The 20,187-nt window shown below is 42.7% G+C and overlaps 1 protein-coding gene across 5 annotated transcripts in view; it reads left to right on the top strand.

Annotated features, from left to right (window-relative positions):
- The window catches only part of IMPDH1 (inosine monophosphate dehydrogenase 1), a 210,830-nt gene that overhangs the window by 174,356 nt on the left and 16,287 nt on the right, over positions 1-20,187 (top strand). For 3 of the 5 annotated variants that reach the window (XM_068275922.1, XM_068275925.1, XM_068275926.1), the window contains exons 12-15: positions 1,367-1,511; positions 7,664-7,807; positions 13,229-13,312; positions 19,448-19,464. In XM_068275922.1, coding sequence (XP_068132023.1) covers positions 1,367-1,511; positions 7,664-7,807; positions 13,229-13,312; positions 19,448-19,464 — 390 coding nt within the window. The remainder of the gene's footprint in view (positions 1-1,366; positions 1,512-7,663; positions 7,808-13,228; positions 13,313-19,447; positions 19,465-20,187) is intronic. The other 2 variants (XM_068275924.1, XM_068275923.1) reach the window with 1 other exon arrangement.

Below are 20,187 nucleotides of genomic sequence, written 5' to 3'. Positions count from 1 at the left end.
AATACTAATAAGCTGGGCCATAGGTTTAGATGGGGAAAGAGATTCAAGTAGTGAACCCTTCAGTACTCCCAACAGAAAAGCTGAGTACTGCAGATGGTGTTAGAACATGGAGGAACCTTTCACTAAAATAAGGCTATAAGAAAGCACAAATATTGATGTATAGAGATGTGGGGATCTGGAGTAGAAAGGGATGCTCAGCTGTGGCAAAAGCCAAGCAGTGATAAAGAAGAATGCATCTAGAATTGTGACTTTTACTATATGCAACTTGTGGTCAGAGAGTCTGTTTTATGTGTGTGGATGCTCTGTTGCTCAACTCTTTTTGTAAATTTCCCTTGTTAAAGAAAGTCTGAAGCGAGAATAAAACTCTCTTCAGCGCTTATATTCAGCAGAGGCATGTGTTCCCCTGCTAAAACGCCGCTATCCCGTGGCTGAACCTCCCAAATCTCCTCCGTGGTGCCCGGGGATCTCTTCCTGGTGAGGCAGGGCTAATGGCTGCAGCCCTGCCTCACACGCGTCTGTCAGCGCGTATCTCCGCCTCTCGCCGCCCCTCTCAGTCTTCCTTCACTGAGAGGGGCGGGGGAGAGGCGGCGATGCGCCGCTGACAGACTCGTGTGAGGCAGGGCTGCAGCAGTTAGCCCTGCCTCCAGCAGCAGCAAAATCTACGACCAAGTCTGGTCGTAGATTTTGCAAGGGGGGATTTGGGGGATCAGGGACCCCCGTTCAGCCGTGGGATAGCAGCGTTTTAGCAGGGGCACACATGCCCCTGCTATATATAAGCTCTGAAGCGAGTTTTATTCTCGCTTCAGAGTCTCTAGCTCCAACAGACTAAAGTTAATAAAGGAGAGAGTAAAGCTACATACACACATGCGTTGTGAACGACGAACGAACTTTTGATTGACGAAAGGACGACCTAAGTAAAGCTAGTTTTTAAAGGTGTGTAACTATCTGATCGTTAAAACGAACGTTACATGACGTAAAGCAACTATTGCGCTTGCGCATAAAAATGAAAAGTTTCATGGAGAAATAGCGAAATGCGCATGTCAAGTCTAGTACGAACGACACGTTTCCAACGATGTACTACTTTTGCAAACGATAGTCGTTGGAAAAAAATCCGCCAAGCTAGATCGTTCGTTTTTAACGATCTAGCTCGTCCGCCGTTAGACTAATGGTCGTTGGCTTCTTTTTTTTTTTTTTTCAAACGATCGTCGTTTGAAATGGTTGGGGGAACGATCGTTTCAAACGACTATAGTCGCATGTGTGTATGCACCTCTAGAAATATAGGTACCGGTAACCAGATCTGCGTTAATGTCGTTATTGGTTTCGATGAGAAAGGATAGATTGTAAAATTTTTTTTTTTCTCGTTCAGTAATGATGGGCTCCTTGTTGGCTGCAACCACAGAGGCTCCTGGTGAATATTTCTTCTCTGATGGTGTAAGGCTCAAGAAGTACAGAGGGATGGGGTCACTGGATGCTATGGAGAAAAATACAAGCAGCCAGAAAAGATATTTCAGGTCAATGAGTTGGTTGTCTTTTTTTGCTAACTGATTCTTTCCCAGCTGCGTCCACCTCACCAGAATTTTTAAGATCGAATGCAGTTCAAGCTCTTTGCGATTTCCCTATACCTTCCATTCAGGGCAAATCGCCCTGAAAATGGTACATGCAGCGCTTTTGTCAGTGGCAAACTGGATGCCCCAATGAGTACTATCTCATTGGAAAGCATAGTGTAAGCGCGTGCACACACTCCGCCGCCAGGAGCGTACTACACATGCGCAGCACTATTGCGCAGGTGCAGAATGCTCCTGGCTGTGAGAGCGGCACGCGGCCGGACTGCGATGACTGGCTGAATTTCCGGGACTCTTAGAAGATCCAGGACAGCGAGGGACTGATTATCCTGATGGGGGCTGGAGGAAGCACCATGTATGTATACAACTTTTCTTTTTATCTGTCTCAGGTACCCTTTAATTTGTAGTCATCAAACCAAATTTTTACATATCAAATTTGATTTCATGAGCAAAAGGAGTGCAAAAATGTGCATAAACCAGCATCAGCGCAGAATTATTTCCTTCTCATTGACCATCTCTATTAGTAAAACAGCGACATATCAGGCTTTATTCTTACATCGTCTCTTTATGTAGATAGCGCTCCACAGTGTTGATTGATTAGGAGATAAGAAAAGTCCCCTCTAGGACCGCACTCACCCTCTTAGGTGGACCACTGTTGAACTGGTCATCAGCGTTTCAGCAATCATCCTAGAGGAAATTAATGAAGCTCTCTGTCCGTTGTCCAGATCAGGGTAATGGCGTCCCCAATAAGATTAGGTGTCTCCACTTCCGATTAGGCCTCTGCGCTCCTCATAGAGGGTATGGAATTTTAAAGGTACCTCACAGAGGAATAAAATGGACCATAGCGTAATTCCGTAAAAAATGTAACAATTTATTCTTTAAAACATACTCACAAACGTGGAATGGGTACAAGCGTTCAGAGTTAGTAACGGGCTCTCCCCCGTGCCTCCCGGGTAAGGCCTATAGGTGGTGGTCCGTTCCGCTCGGTATCCGCTGTATGATACAGCGGATACCGAGCGGAACGGACCACCACCTATAGGCCTTACCCGGGAGGCACGGGGGAGAGCCCGTTACTAACTCTGAACGCTTGTACCCATTCCACGTTTGTGAGTGTTTTAAAGAATAAATTGTTACATTTTTTACGGAATTACGCTATGGTCCATTTTATTCCTCTGTGAGGTACCTTTAAAATTCCATACCCTCTATGAGGAGCGCAGAGGCCTAATCGGAAGTGGAGACACCTAATCTTATTGGGGACGCCATTACCCTGATCTGGACAACGGACAGAGAGCTTCATTAATTTCCACTAGGATGATTGCTGAAACGCTGATGACCAGTCTAACAGTGGTCCACCGAAGAGGGTGAGTGCGGTCCTAGAGGGGACTTTTCTTATCTCCTAATCAATCAACACTGTGCAGCGCTATCTACATAAAGAGACTATACAGAAGGGATTTGCTATACCCCATAGAAAAGCGCATACACAGAGACTATCTACCAAGATTGAACTGTTCAGTTTATTGGTGCAGTTTTGAATTGTCTATATTTGATAATTGCAGCGCTATTTAGACACATTGACATTTATTCTTACATCCTATATGTTATTTAGTATATATGAGATGCCCGTGTACACATCATATCACAGTCACAATCCAATTTGTATATCTGACTTTAAAAATATGGGGACTGCTTTATTGAAGCAGCACTAGTATTTGATTGGTTTATTTCATGTTTGTAGACTAAGCAGAGCTATTACTGTGTATATATATAAATTATTTATGATGACTATCTGAGAAATAGAACATTTTATCATATTTTCTATTTTAATTACAGTTTAAAATCATTAGGAATCTGCATTTTTGTTCCGACTCCAGGTACCCAAAAATTACTCCGACTCCACATCCCTGGTAGTAACATTCAGGGCTGGTGCACACCGAGCGGCTTTTTGGGCGTTTTCAGATCCGCTTGCGGCTGCGGATCTGCTTGGTCAATGTATCTCAATGGGGTGGTGCACACCAGAGCGGCAGGCGTTTTGCAGAAACGAAAAATGCCTGGGTGAGGCATTTTTTGGATTGCGGATGCGTTTCTGCCTCAATGTTAAGTATAGGAAAAACGCAAACCGCTCTGAAAAACGGCACTTCAGAGCGGTTTTGCAGGCGTTTTTGTTACAGAAGCTGTTCAGTAACAGCTTTACTGTAACAATATATGAAATCTACTATACTGAAAACCGCAGCAGCAATCCGCAAAACGCCTCATAAAAATAAAAAAAAGCGTTTAAAAATCTGCTAGCGTTTTGCGGATCTGCTAGCGGGTTTTGGTGTGCACCAGCCCTGAGATAGAATTTAATCTGGAACTTACCAAACACACAAAGTGGGAAATGCTCACTCCCAAACAGTCCTCTGCTGCTTTATAAAGCCTGCAGGCTGCTTATAAGCCAATAAGAAGTGCACACACACGTTACACCTAGTCTGCAGTAATTTAATCAAGCAGAAGCTGAGCAGGTCAGCCAATCGTTGGAGAGGGCTTCAGTTGCATATAGACAATGGCTATATGACCAGCAGGGGGCACCAGCGTGCAGGATATTCCCTCTCCCATGCAGTTTAGTTAGGAGGGGGGCAGATGAGAGGGAATATCCTGCACGCTGGTGCCCCCTGCTGTTCATATAGCCATTTTCTATATGCAACTGAAGCCCTCTCCAACGATTGGCTGACCTGCTCAGCTTCTGCTTGATTAATTACTGCAGACTAGGTGTAACGTGTGTGTGTGCACTTCTTATTGGCTTATAAGCAGCCTGCAGGCTTTATAAAGCAGCAGAGGACTGTTTGGGAGTGAGTATTTCCCACTTTGTGTGTTTGGTAAGTTTTTCAGAGCAGTTGGGGACAGGCTCTTGGAGGTGGCAGCTCCAGGGCTTGACTGCGCTCACATATGGTGTTACATGCTGGTTCCCGGGGCCCCGGGCAGTGAGAGTTCCCGGGGCCCCGGGCAGTGAGAGTTCCCGGGGCCCCAGGCTGGCTTGTGCACCATTGTTTTTAATTATAGAATTTAATCTGGATTCTAGAACATTACAAAGTGGTTTCATATTTATTTGCACGTTACACTTAAATGAACTGGTTTAGGGTACGTAGTGGAAAATGCTTATGCGATTCTGCCTAGTGTGTTACTAACCTAAAACCTGTTAGTCATTGGGACCCAGAGCCTTCCCTCTCCTTGGGTAAGTATCTGTTTTTTTTGTTTTGTTTTTTCAAAGTTCCTATAACTTTTAAACCTGTGTAACTATTGTCAGGTCTTGGACCAATGCCTCATGAGTTTTAAGACTAACTTGACTCCTGAAATGTGATATGATACATTTGGTGTTACTATTTATATAATGTACATTTTACAGTACTAGATATTAAGACAAGGAGCACTGGAAGTAGTATATAAATCTAAAATTTTACATTTGACTATATGCTTAAAATAAGCATGCCTCAGTGGCAGTCATACTATAAACATTTACACCTAATTGAGCTTACTGGTGTCCCCTTCAAAAATTATATCAATTGGGGAAAAGTAGAGTCCAAAACAATGTATATAAAAAAAATCTGTATAAAATACCTGAAAAGAATAAAAGAGCCACGTGTATGTTTAGGCTAATGTGCACAAACAAATCCAGGCCAGTGTATCCTGTAGCAATACTGTGGATAGTGCAATAGTTCACACTGCCTCATATATAAGTTGTTATGCGTATATCCGTGATGCTGTTAGGTCTATGTTGGAAAAGACAGTACTGTTCCCTGCAGATCTATTGTGTATCCACTGAGAATGTGTACACCAAATGCAAAGGTGTTGGCTATTGCTCTCAAACCTGGTTCAGATGCATGAGTGAGGCCAGAAACCCACTAGGAGCGATTTCTAATTGCTTGTGATTTGAAAAAATCTCTTGCTAATGTAATGCTATGTGGGATTTTTATAAAATCCCATCGCTCAAGTGGGATCAAACTCAAAGCATTACATTTAGCAAGAGTTTTCAAATCCCAAAGTGCTCAGACAATCGCTCCTTCTGGCCTGGAACCCACTGAAATCCGCAAACGCAAAACGCAACCGCTAGCGTTTTGTCTGAGCGGTTTGCAAGCGGATTCATGCGCGTTTTCGGTCGCGTTTTGCAACATTGTATTTTTTTGCTCAGCGGTTGCGTAGCGTTTTGCGTTTCACGTTTTTATCCTTATTGGTCCTGTGAATTATTTTTCATTTTGTTAGTGTGCTGAACCGCAAACAGCTAGCAAAACCGCTCAGTTAAGGTTTTGCTGAGCGTTTCCGCTAGTGTTTCAATACTTTACATTGAAGCGCTAACGCTCCCAAAATGCTGCACGTCCTGCGTTTGCGTTTCTGGGAAACGCAAACGCTCCTGTGAAAGTTGCCCCATCCATTAACATTAGCCCAGCGTTTTGGCAAAGTGCTAGCATATCGCAGCGCTGCCAAAACGCTGCCAAAAGCGCTCCTGTGGGTTCCAGCCCAATGGGTTTCTGGCCTAATGAAACTTAGGACCCTTTCCCACTTGTGCAATGCTCTCTGATCTTATGCAGATCTTATTAATTTACAATGAATTTGCATTGCATTTCAATTGGCTTTTGTAGGCTCCACCCACTTTTCTTAATATTAAAGCGGTTTAACACCCAGCATTACAACTTTGCTTTAAAGATTGCTTACAGCTTAGAAATTATTATGCCAGATTTTTTTTTAAGCAGAAATTCACTGAATGGGTTAAACATGACATTTTAGTGTTGGATTTAACTAGGAATCCGCATCAGTTCTTATGTTTAGTTACAAATGTATCTTTGTTTGGAATGCAAATAAACCTTTGAAAAGCCTGCCAGGGAAGCCCTCTTTGTTCTCTCAGAGCAGTGTTTGTTTATTACTTTGTAAATTGATACATTTGTAACTAAACCTAAGCACGGAGGAGAATTTCTAGCTAAATGCAGCACTAAAATGTCATGTTTAATCCATTCAGTGAATTTCTGCTAAAAAAAAAATCTGGCATAATCGTTTCTAAGCTGTAAGCAATCTTTTAAAGCAAAGTTGAAATGCTGGGTGTTAGACCACTTTAAACCCAGTCACCCGGTGACCAACTGCAAAGTTTGAGAAACCTACCATTAGCAGTGTAAGAATGGCTGCAGTTTACATTTTCCTAGTGAAATTTGTATTTGTCACCGCCCACTTTTTGTTTATGGTGATAAAAAGTATCCTATAGGTTATTCCAGGTAATGTACTATGTGTGCCAAATTTTATTCAAATCTGATCAGCCATTGTTGCATGATTAACAAACATCCAAACTTTCGCATTTATAATATTGACATATATATATAACCCCATAAAACAACGCATACCAAACATCCTCATCCTGATACATACCACACTGCTCCGCTTCAAATGCCATCCCAGATACTCACATATGCACCCCCCCCCCCCTCCCCACCGGGGTCGCATATCAGATGATACATGTCACTAACTTGAAATGGTTTCCCATAACTGTTTCAAATCCGCCCACTTAATTGAGCCATTCATCTCTCCCTCCTCAATTGTCCGATTGCCTTACTGTTTTGATAATATATGGATGGAAATCTCGAGACATAAAAAAAGTTGTACCATAAATGGAAATCTGAGTCTAAAGCTGTATATACTGAAGCAACAGCCCCACTTGGACATGTAATGGCTTGCTTATAGTGTAAGCAATGGCCATACCAGGCATCACTGTGATGGCCAGCTGTATATGTAGCTAAGAATCTATATCCTAATAATGTTGTTGAACAATGCGTAGAGTTAATTCTTCAGTGTTTCCCTGAGCCCTATATTTAAGGTTGCAGTGGGAAAATATATATATATATTTTCCCACTGCAATATATATTTCCCATATTATTTATATACTTCTATTTTCTATTTTTTTTCCCCCCATCATGACCTTAAAGATTAGAGGACCAGTGCCTTGAGATGCATCAATTTTCCTTCATAGCTTTAAATGTACATTGTTTTATGTTTGAACCCTTTCATAACTTTAAGTGTAGCTACCTTGAATTTAAGAATTGGTGAGAACCCGCCTAAACCCGCATTTTTGTGTCTTTTCCTTTTAGTGAGGGCGATAAAGTCAAAGTGGCCCAAGGAGTGTCTGGTTCCATACAAGATAAGGGATCAATTCACAAGTTCGCACCATATCTAATTGCAGGCATTCAGCATGGCTGCCAAGACATAGGGGCCAAAAGTCTTTCTATCCTACGGTAAGCTCTATTTATGTGCCATTTTATGTTCTGTGGTTTTGTGATGCATGCACTTTTTTTTTTTTTTTTTTTTTTTTTCTCTTAAAGCATACGGTTGACCATTGGGTTAAAGAGTCTGAAACCAAAATAATTTCCTCTTTGTAAGTTGTATCTTGTGATACTCTTGACCATGAAGACCACAGCTGTTTCCTGCTGCAGAATTATGTATTTATGCCCCCGAAATTCCTGTGGCAAAATTCTTGGGATCGCAGATGTCTCTTCCTGGTAGAGCATACATGTTAAACTCCGGCCAACAGGCCAAATCTGGCCCTCAGAGCCCTAAAATTTGGCCCTCAAGTGGGTTCCCCACTTTGCATTATGTTTGGCCCACTCTAGACCACCAGAGAAGCTATATTGGCGGTAAAGCCCTAGAACACCGGGGAAGCCATATGTGGGAGTAAGGGGATAAGCACTAGACACCAGAGAACTGTATATGGGAGGGTGGGGGACTCTAGGCACCAGGAAACTATAGGGGGAGGGTCATGGCATCTAGTCATTAGGGAACTGGATAGGAGTGGAGCCATTGGACACCAGGGAACTTTATAAGGGAGGAAGGTGGCCAGTAGACATTGAGGTTGACCCATGACTTGGTCCCAGTGTACAATTTCGGCCCAGTTTGTATTTGCGTTGACACCCCTGTGGTAGAGGCAAAGCTGTGTGCAGTAGCTTTGCCTCTAATCCAGTGAATCGCTGCTGTTCTCTGCCTCTCCCCGCGCCTCTGTCTTCTTTCACTGAGAGGGGCGGGAAGAGGCGGAGATTGACTGGAGGCAGAGCTACAGTGCAAAGCTCTGCCTCCCCCGGGCAGCAAAATCTATGAACTGGAAAGTTGTAGAATTTTTTTGCACTGGGATTTTGGGTGAATACATTGTTCTGCCGTGGGGATGCGGCAAAACAGCTGTGGTCTTAATTCTTAAGAGTACTACAAGATAGTCTGAAGCCAAAATAATTTCCTCTTTAAGTTTTTATATGTCAGTATTTCCCAGTCCTTGCGTTATTGTGGATCACCATCACAGACTTGAGTTGGACCAAAGTCCTGCCTGTATAATACAAATCACACGTATAATGCATTTATATATCTAGTATCCAGTCAGGACATTGCCTTTTTCCATATGTCTGGTTTGACCTGGCAGTTTGTTTTCCCATGCTTTTCTGTTTTCTGATACTACATTAAGCAGATTTTGCTCACAAGAGTTTATGCTTCGAATCTTACCAGTAGTATTGCTTGCAATGTTCTCCACTATAGCTCCACAAACTCCACTATAGCTGAGCAAAAGATGATCCCTTCAGTTCACCTCCTGTATATCAGTGATTGACAGACCTACTATCTTGCTTACAGCTAAAGTTTTTGTAAGTTATTCCTTGGGGGTTCCTAACAGAGCTTCTTATATGGGAGTGATCAAAGCGTGGAAATTTCGTTACCTGCTCCTACTTTGTGTACTAAAATGTCAACTGTAGCATTGTTTAGTTGGCTATGCTCTGTTTTTAAGCTTTGAAAAATTTCCATTCCACCTTTCAGACCACAACCTTGTAACCTTAACTGACTGTTCTTCAATGTGTCCTGGTCCCCATACTATGCCATGCTTGTATGGAAGTTATTTCAATTTTTATCGCCCTTTTTTTTTTTTATTTGCAACTCCTAAGTCCTCCTGCTCTCTTTGGCCCATAGGTCTGGTTCACACGGACACTTGCCAGGTGGTAAAAGATGGCCATGATGCTTGTCATTCAGCACTGTCCATTCAAATAATTGCCAGTGGTATCGTCCTTTTTAAGCAAACATTGTTTTTATCCCATTTTTTTTTCTCACTGCAAGGGTGAAAAATGCTGAAATGTCAAATGTTTTTTTTGCATGTTTGCACAAAAGCATTTGCCTGAGATGGGGGGGAGAGCCCGGCAAGCATCGTGCGAGCCAAGCCTTACACTGACCCTGAGACATCATGCCTTCCCTTTTTTCCAACACGGTCTCCTCTGTCTTGAATTAGGCTGCCTGCCTTAACACTTGCTCCAGCTACATGAAGGTGCAACCCTGGCTGGCGAAACCCATTAAGCTACTTAAAGAGACTCTGAAGCGAGATTAAAAATCGCTTTTTACCTTATATTCAACAGGGGCATGTTTGCCCCTGCTAAAACGCCGCTATCCCGCGGCAGAACAAGGGGTTTTTACCCCCCAAATCCCCTCCGTGGTGCCTGGGGAGCGCTTCCTGTTGAGGCAGAGCTAATGGCTGTAACTCTGCCTCTTGGCGCGTCTATCAGCGCTGATCGCTGCCTCTCGCCGCCCCTCTGTCTTCCTCCACTGAGAGGGGCGGGGAGAGGCGGAGATCTGCTGGCTGATAGACGCGCATGGAGGCAGAGCTGCGGCTCATAGCTCTGCCTCCATGAGCAGCAAAATCCACGACCAAGAAAGTCGTGGATTTTGCAGGGTGGGGATTTGGGGGTAAAGACCCCTCGTTCTGCCGCAGGATAGTGGCGTTTTTAGCAGGGGCAAACATGGCCTTGTTGACTATAAGGTAAAAAGCGATTTTTAATCTCACTTCAGAGTCTCTTTAAATTGTTCCAGGGTGACAGAACAACACTGGAGAAAGCACTTTGGAGGTCTACCAGCATTACAAATAAACTCTGCCGAAGTTTAGTAACACCCTTTCATGCTTTAACATCTATTTTCAGCCTCAGCATTCACTGGGAATTTCCACTCCTTATTCAAACATGAAAACCATAACATTTTTTTTTCTTTTTCTCTTTAAACCTTTAAATCCTACAGCCTTCTCCAGCCACTGCCCCTTCTCATTTCTAAACCATTGAAACTGCACTTGAATTCAGAACTTTCTTTCTCCCTACTAACTTCTTGTTTAGTCCCCTTCAGTCTGGTTTCTGCCCCCACCATTACACTGAAACAGTCCTTCATAAAGTCACTAATGGCCTGGTCACAAAATCCAAAGGCCAACTCTTCATTGTTATTACTACCTGACATTTCCTCCCTGACAGTCTGACATTTTCTGCTTCTCCTGGCCTAATGCATTTTTGAATCTTCTCTTACCTGTCTGGATGTTCCTTCAATGTTGCTTACTTCGATAGTAACCTCCCCAAGCCCCGTCTGTTAGTGTACCAGAAGGTTCTGTTTTTAAACCTCTTATTTTTTTGCATCTACACTCCTGGCTTGGGACAATACACACTTTGTTTTTTCAGGGATGATAAATGAGGTTGATGCAGTATTATGCAATACTAAACATCTTGAAAATGAAACAGTTGAATTCCGTGTCGGCTCTAGTTGATTAGTACAATTTCAAGCTGCGTACATATGCATAATTCTTCCTCAACTAATTTATTTTGCATTTACTCTAATTTTCAGTATCTCCTCTACACTGACACCCACATTTCTCTCAGCTTTTGACTTCTCTATACTATTGAGTCCCTGACTGTTTATGTGCTGTTTCTGCATTTTTCATCTTGTTTCCTCAAACTTCATATGAGCAAACATTCTGCGATCTTTCTTCCGCTTTCTCCTCCCTACCTGTAGCTACCATACATGTTGAAAACGCCCAAATAACCTAAACTACTATTGCCATGTTTTGGGATAATATTTGACTCTGAGCTCTCATTTAAGCCAGGTATTACCTCTGGCTACCTCCTGTTACTTCTATCTCAAAAAATATATATCCTGAATTTGGATCATATCAATTCTGTCTTGCCCATTGCAACATCCTGCATTTGGATCATATCAATTCTGTCTTGCCCATTGCAACATCCTGCTTTGCAGACTGGCATCTCCAATCTCTAGTGAACTCTGCCCTTCATATCATTCATCTTTCCTCTCCCTTTTTGCCAATTCCTTCAGTGGCTGCCAGTTAGGAGATCCACTTCAAAAACCCAGCCCTCTTATACAAAGCTCTGTTAGGCCCAGTGCACACCAAAAGCCTCTAGCAGATCTGCAAAACGCTAGAGGTTTTTGAAGCAGATTTTCAGAGCGATTTAGGCATGTTTAGAGAGGTATTCTAAACATGCCTAGCATTTTTTTTGGAGTATTTTTGTGGAACAGATTTCATATATTGTTCCGCAGTATCTGGTTGTGGATAGGCACACCTTGCCGTGGATGTTGGGTGCTTAGCCTTTATGCAGAAGCAACATCAGTCCAGTAACAGCGATTCAAGTTCGGCTTGCGCACCAGTATCAATCAAGCAGTTTTATTGTATGCACAACATGTTGTGCATACAATAAAACTGCTTGATTATTGATACTGGTGTGCCAGCCGAACTTGAATCGCTGTTCATATATTGTTACAGTAAAGCTGTTGCTGAACAGCTTCTGTAACAAAAACGCCTGGAAAACTGCTCTGATCTAGCGTTTTTTTCAGAGCAGTTTTCCACTTTCCTATACTTTGAGGCAGAAACGCATCTGCAAACTGCAAAAATGCTGCAGGAGCCATGTTTGCGGTTTGCTAGAAACCTCAAACTGCTGGTGTGCACCATCCGCAAACTGTAGAGATCCAAGCGGCTGGGCACATCCAGTAAAAAAAGACCTTTATTCAAAATTCCATTTAAAAGCACTACATGCAGGTACAGCAATCGTCAGCCAGGAAAGAGGGGACAAGCACATAAAAATGGTCTACAGCTGTTTCGCACTGGACTCAGGAGTGCTTCCTCAGGACGAACTCAAACTGCTGGTGTGCACCATCCCATTGAGATACATTAGTCAAGCGTTTTCACAAGCGGCAGCGGTTTTGAAAACTACCAAAACCGCTTGGTGTGCACCAGGGTAGGAACACAGTAGGCAGAATCACATTTTCCATAAGCAAATAGTGGAAAACGCATATGCGATTCTGCCTAGTGGTTTCCTACACTATTTGTTCCACTCATACATTCTCTCACTAATTACCTGATGCCATTGTACCTATACACGCATACAACCTCTGACAAATGTAACCTCTCCTTTTGGAACTCTTACATTCTTTGACTGCCATGTCTCCCCTTTAGATATATTAATTTCTGCTTCAGATGTTGCCTCATCTGGTAGCCTTTTTCTTTTTCTCCTCCCTTTCTACACCCCACTACTTTCTAGGGTGTATTCATGTATCTATGATGCCCACAGTTTTTTCGAGACAGAAGTTTCGCTTTTAAGTGATTTAAAGTGTCTTCGTAATATCTAACAGATATTTAAAACCCTATTATTGCAACAACATTCATGAAAATACAATGTTTTTCTTTATGTATTTTTTTTTTTACCTTATTTGAAGTGTTACCTCATGCTAAGCTGCTGCAATATGAGAGACCAAGTAAGTAATTGATGACACAATTGCCATATAGAGTTTCTTTCACTGGAATTCTTTTTGTCACCGACTGCATTTTTAACCTAGCATGACGACTGTGGTAATTGGTTTTTCTAACTTTGCAGTTCTATGATGTATTCTGGAGAGCTCAAACTGGAGAAGAGAACAATGTCTGCCCAAGTAGAAGGTGGAGTCCATGGCCTCCATTCGTAAGTGCATAAATGTTCATTCCATAGTGTTAAGCCTGGTACACACATCCAATTTTGCCACTTCCATGTAGTATGAGAGCTTACCACCACAATCTGTCCATGGTGTTGGGACTCTGTAGGGTCACATACTACATAGAGGTGGTAAAATTGGCCAGGGATTTACCAGTCAAAATTGGATGTGTGTGCACCATTGTTCTTTAGTGTTTTCATAGTCTTCATTCTTCACGGACTGTAGTTTTAATTTGTTGCATGCCCCTTTTAGTACTACCATATTGTGTGCCATTTCATGGCTAGTGCATGTTTTAAGCAGTGTTCTGAGTGGATACCGTCATTTCCCCAATGGGTAGCATAGTCACATAACTTGCATGCCGCACGGTTTCCCTTTTCTTTACCCAGGCCAAACTGCTTTGCCTTGTAGGATGGGTGACTCGCCACACCTCCCAAATAAAACCGTGGAGGAGGTGTTTATTTTCCACCTCTCACCTTTAATTCTTCTATATTGGACATGATGGGGAAACCAGTCTATCACTGGAAAAGCAAAGCTGCACTGTTCTCATAGATTGGTTCTTGTCAGGGAGGTTACTATAGTTGTCTGTAAATTGCATATGTTTTTTAAGAATCGGCTAAGAGATTTAGGCAATCGTACAAAGAACATTTTGTTGAAAAGTGAGATTAACAGTCAGATAAGTTTTCAACTAGCCTTAAATGAAAAATTTTGGCACGTGTTTTTTTTTTGTTTTTTTTTTTTTTAATTAAAGCTCATCCTCCTGCAAAGATCTGAAAAATGTCATCTAATGGCTTAATAATTAGAGCCCCCAGATGTTGCCTATTGTGTTTTTAATGTGGTCACTTGACCAGAAGCTGTTGCGTTATGAAATTCAGTCTCAACCTCTGAGCAGCTTGCAACCTATAACAATGACATTCTGTTGTAGGAAGTGACCAGTGTCTGGGTTCCTGACTTGGTCATTTACACCCACTATTCCTGGAACAATACTTGTGGTGGTTTGCAGGCTTAACCTCTGTGTTTTAATAAGTGTATAAGGTTAGTTAGCAGAAGTGCAAGTGGTGTTGGGGAAGGGTGGGGGGTCTCTGTGATGTTGGAGATTTCAATCTGATGTCCTGTGCACAAATGACTGACCCAAGAACAAATAGATGCATGGCATCTGAATATGGACCATAATGCACAATTTAGAAAACAGTAGTGTACCTCCACATAAGGACTCTTAGGCCAACCAGGAGTTTTGCGTGCAGATGTTATAACCTCTGCCTCGCTCATCCAGCATTAAACATTTGAAGTAAAGGCTAACAGCTGCACCAGATACACACTTTTCAATCTTTACTGAGCTAAATAAGATGTTAAATCTCACCACAGGAAGACAAAGGTGTCAGGACATTAAACTGCAATAGGCAATTGTTTGCACGTTCTCAGCCCATCCTCATAGACTTGTGTGTGTGCTCTATGTGGGGAGAAACACAATTTAGTATTTTGATTATACAGATGGGAAGCTATTAATTATAAGAGAGGATAGTACATAGATGGCTTTGGTTTTGTACAGCTACATGTGAATGACAGGCAGGAAGTGTTGCACGTGTTCCTGCTGAGGGGGCATTTGTTGCATGTTTTTCCTGGCAGCACAGTGGAAATTGAATGGTTACAGCAGTAAAGTCCTAGGACTATCATATATGCAGTGAGCCATATCTTGTAGCTTGGGTACACATCTTATTTCTGTGAGAACAGTAAATGACTTATCTGAGTGGAACAGGTTGCTGCACTCTCTCACTGTTACTTCCTTATTAAAGGGTTTACTACTCAAACAGCTTTTTTATGTGAGAGCAATCTGTAGTATCTGTACTGTAGTATCCCTGCATAATCCTCTCTACAATTTTTCCCAGAGATAGTTGTATTTTTTCTTTTGTTGTGTAAAGTGACTGATTGATTAAATCTGCTGGAGATCTGTGCCAAAACATGGCCACCTGATCATAATTTCCAGCTAAAATCAATTTCCACTTTTGATGGCTCCTGACAGAAAGATTGTGCCTAAAAAGGGCAGGTCAGGTGCTTGGTGGTAAATCAATGGTTTCTGTAGAAATGCCCAGCTGTGAGTTTCTGAATTGTAACTTTATTAGAGATTGTTAATGAGATGCAAAAAAATCTTGTTAAATTGAATTCAGTTTTTTTTAATGTAAGTTTTTTTAGTTAAGTTCCTCTTTGACCATAGTGTATGCTGCTTAGAATAGGACCAGTCAAATGTAGTAGCTAATGATTTTTATACATTTGCAGGCTGCATAAATGTGCATGCTAAATTAAAATGTGCATCAACTCTCTCTGAAGTTCTTCAGGACTCTTAAAGGGAACCAGAGACGCCAGGAAAAAGATTTTATACATACCTGGGGCTTCTTCCAGCCCCATACGCACGGATCGCTCCCACGCCGCCGTCTTCCACTTCCTATATCAGCCAGTTCCGGGTCCCGTAGTTTCGGCCAGTCGGCGTCAGCTCGCGGCCAATTGTCCGCATCACAGGGGCTCCCAGCATACCGTTGCGCGTGCGGCTGCATACTGCGCAGCCGCACGCGTAAAGGTATGCTGGGAGCCCCTGTGATGCGGACAATTGGCCGCGTCCGCCGGAAGTGACTGGACCCGGTACCGGCGGATCCAGGAAGCGGAGGATGGCGGCGTGGGAGCGATCCAGGCTTATGGGGCTGGAAGAAGCCCCGGGTATGTATGAAATATTTTTTTATTTATTTTTCTATGTCCGGCGTCTCTGGTTCCCTTTAAAGGGACACTTAAGCCAGGAAAAAAGGAGTTTTACTCACCTGGGGCTTCTACCAGCCCCCTGCAGCAGTCCTGTGCCCTCGCAGCCAGTTACTAATCCTCTGGTCCCCCGCTGCCAGCTAGTTTCGTTTTTGCCGACAGGACTGGCCACGCGTAGCTTCCTCCGCATTCCCGACTGCAGTTAGCGCTATTGCGGGCCGTAACTCGTACAAAAATGCGCTTTGCCGTATGTGTAGGTAATGCGACAACGCGTATCTTTGTACGCGTTGCGGAGAAAGCTACGCGGGGCCAGTCCTGACGACAAAAATGAAACTAGCTGGCAGTGGGGGACCAGAGGATTAGTGAGTGGCTGCGAGGGCACAGGACTGCTGCAGGGGGCTGGTAGAAGCCCCAGGTGAGTAAAACTCATTTTTTCCTGGCTTAAGTGTCCCTTTAAAGCAGCGTACATACGTGAGATAAGTTTCTGAAAAAACAGAATTAGTTTGCTGCATTGGTTTTGCGGGAAGCTTTGAATGACTGTACAGATCCATTCTCACATGCAAGCAATCAGTTCATGCAAAAGACTCAAGAAAAGCCTTTGTAGTCCAACTTCCGCCTTCACTTCAGGTGCTGTTAACACAATGGATATAATCTGAAAATATCATGCACGCCTTGTGGAAAGGATGATTGTCCTTCGCTGATCTTTAAAATGACCCAGAAATGAACTCTGGTAAAGCTCTGATACTTACCCGGGGCCTCCTCATGCCCCATAAACACGTCGAAGTCCCACGATGTCCTCCCGCAGTCTGACGTTCAGCCTTGGTGAGCCCCGGTAAGAGGCTCAGTGACCTCATTGCGGGACTACTGCACCTGCGCACGAGGTCTGCACGTGCACAGTAGACCCATACTAACATTGACTGAGCCGATTACAGGGGCTCACCGCGGCTGAACAGCAGACCGCGGGAGGACTGAGTGGGACGTGTTTATGGGTCGGGAGGAAGCCCCGGGTAAGTATCAGAGATTTACTTTAGTTCATTTCTGACTCTCTTTAACCACTTCCTGCAAAACTGACATTATAAAATGTCAGGGTTTTTTTTTTGTTTGTTTGTTTGTTTGTTTTCTTCTGCACTTTTTAGCGCAAAACAGACGTTCTAAAATGATCTGTTTGCAAGAGACAGGATCGCAATACACCTGCGGGTGTGGCAGGAGCGTGCGTACCTACATGCATGCCACTTTATGCCACTTATGGGCAGTCGGGAAGTGGTTAAATAATTAGAAGGAAAATTTCTATTTTTTTTTTTTTTTATTTTTTTTTTATTTTTTTTTTTGTCGCCTCAGTGTTAGTTGTACACACCTCATTGTTTTGTAATGAATGGGGCCAGATAAACATGGCAGCGATTACTTATGGTGTGTACACACTTGAAAGATAAATGAAAGATCTTATGCCGGGAATACACGGGTCGACCGGCGGCTCGATTAGCCAATTTTACCCCCTTCCATGTAGTATGAGACATACCTACAGTCTATTCTATTGCGCTGAACTCTCCATCAGATAAAAATCTTTGCAAGATGCTGGACACAAAGATGCTGGACAAATTCAAAAGATCAGTATCTGCAAAAGATCCGTTCCTGGAAAAGATCATTTCCTGCTAAATGCATTCATAGTCTGATATCTGCAGATCCTCATACACACCTTGTTTAAGGCCTCGTTCACATCTGAGGAGCGCAGATGGCCGTGCAATCCGAACGCAGCGCATCCGATCGCACGCCATCTGCGCTGCTGATCCCATCCATTGACAGTGATGGGATCAGCTCTGCGCTTCCGGGTAAAATGCAGCCAGCAGTACGCAAGCGCTTCCAAGTGCATTGTACTGCTGCGGAGCGCAGTAGATGTGAACGGTAGAAGGGCAGTCAATGCCCTTCTGCCGTTCCTACGTTCCAGCACATCATACGCGCTTCCATATCCGCACGGAAGCGCGTATAATGTGAACAAGGCCTTACAGACATTCATCTGCATATCTGAAAATCCATCCTGGTAGATCTGGTCTGCAGATGAATGTCTGTTAAACAAGGTGTGTATGAGGATGTGCAGATATCATAGACTATGAATGCATTTTGCAGGAATGGATCTTTTGCAGATACTGATCTTTTGAATGTGTACAGCATCGGTGTCCAGCATCTTGCAAAGAATTTTATCTAATGGGGAGTTTAGGTCAATAGAATAGACTGTGTATGGCTCTCATACTACATGGAAGGTGGTTAAAAATTGGTATAAGATCTTTCATTTATCTTTCGTTTTATCATTAGTCTTGATCTCTCTGATAGTCTGATCATTGCCCTGGGAAAACACTGCATCAGTAGCACCTATATCCTTGTGGTCCTCTATGGTAGCTGTTGTGGGGGTTCTTGTGATGTAGTACAGACTATTCAGAGCTGAAGTACATGGAGGTTGTTTAGCTCCATGTGCTGTCTGGCTAGAAGGTGGGGGTCATGTGATCCTGGAGGTGAGCGTATAGTTGCCTAAACTGATTATTTTTGGTCCGTTTTTTTTTCTACAAGCATCACTAGACCTGTTCAGCCACACTGGAATTTTACCTTTTGATTGCTGCTAGGCATTTTCCCCCACAGTTGAAGGACTCCTTCCCCTCTTCTCCCCTTCCTCCATAGAGTAATATATAGCCACTTAGCCACAAAAAGCAAGATCCAGCTAATTCCAGGGATGCTTGTACAGTCTTACGTTTTTAGCTAATAGTACCTGATTCAATACCACTGAAACTAAAGGTTAATGAATAAGAGTGTAAGCAGTGGGGCAAAAATGCATAAATAAAATACATGGCTCTGCACATCCATAAAGTGCAAATGCAATAATTTGCTTGTTTAAACATATTGGTTAAAATGCAGTGTTGGGCAATAGCAGCCCAACAGCAAAGAGCATTAGGTGCTCTTCAGCTGCTACTACTACAGAACAAAAAAAAAAACCAAGGTACACTTTTTAATGTCAAACAGTTGATGTACTTGTGGTGTGTGTTTGTGTGTATATATAATGTGCATTGTATAGCCTGTGCATTTGACCTTATTGAATCCCTCTTAGCATATGTACGATTATAACTAGCTCAGGGATGGACTGGTAGCCAAGTTGTCTTGAAAAAAAATAAATTCACCAATTTTTAGAAGTTTGTTTGCACATTTTTGTTTTGGTAAAATTATTAGCTAATGTGTGCATTGCATCGACTGGCTCCAAGACCAGATGTCCACCCCTGATCTAGCAAACCTTTGTATTTGTGCTTTATTCATTGGTAATGGTGAAGGGAGAGCTCAAGCTTGTTCTAAACCCAGACAGCTATTAATCTTCTCTTTTTCTTTTGTACATGCATCCATTCTAGATATACATTCCTTCCATGTAAGTAATGTAGTATTTGTCTTGTTCTCTGAAAGCCAGACTACATTGAGTTTAGAGGTTCCCATGTAGCCAATTACTCACCCAGTCATCCTTTTGGAAGATGCATTCAGTCATTAAAGGGCCAACATTTATCGGTTAAATACTGGAGTACAAAAAGTGCCATATATATATATATATATATATATATATATATATATATATATATATATATATATATATATATATATATATTCTCAACACTTATTTATAAATCTACCGTTCTAAAAAATCCTATTTTAGGTGCTGGTGATCAGTGTTTGATCATTAGTACTCTAACTGTAACTGACCATCTGCAGCTTATTCATTGCTCTCAAACGCACACAAAAACAGTGACCGCAAGTATGCCATTGACTTTTTTGTTTCAGCCTACCACCTTAAAGTGATGACCTGCAACATGTCATGACCAGGCTGTCTGAAGAAACTCCTCTGCTTTCTACCGATGACATTTGCCACGGTGACCAAAAGGAGCACCGTATGGCATTTTGATATTCAGCTGGCAGAGACCCCCCCCCCCCTTTATGTCTAGCTGCATATACTTCAAAAGTAGGGAAATGATGCTGGATTGTTGTTGGTGCTAGTGTGCCTTACTACATCCCCACAGTTCCACTGTGGTGGTAATGGTAGTAACTTATCTTTACCTGCCATATCATACCCTGTAATAACCTTGGATCTGTAGGGAATCAA

This window comes from Hyperolius riggenbachi, chromosome 3 (assembly GCF_040937935.1).
Source record: "Hyperolius riggenbachi isolate aHypRig1 chromosome 3, aHypRig1.pri, whole genome shotgun sequence".
NCBI classification, from domain to species: Eukaryota; Metazoa; Chordata; class Amphibia; order Anura; family Hyperoliidae; genus Hyperolius; species Hyperolius riggenbachi.
Note: the sequence above shows the minus strand (reverse complement) of the source record. Positions and strands in the feature narration are given on the sequence as shown.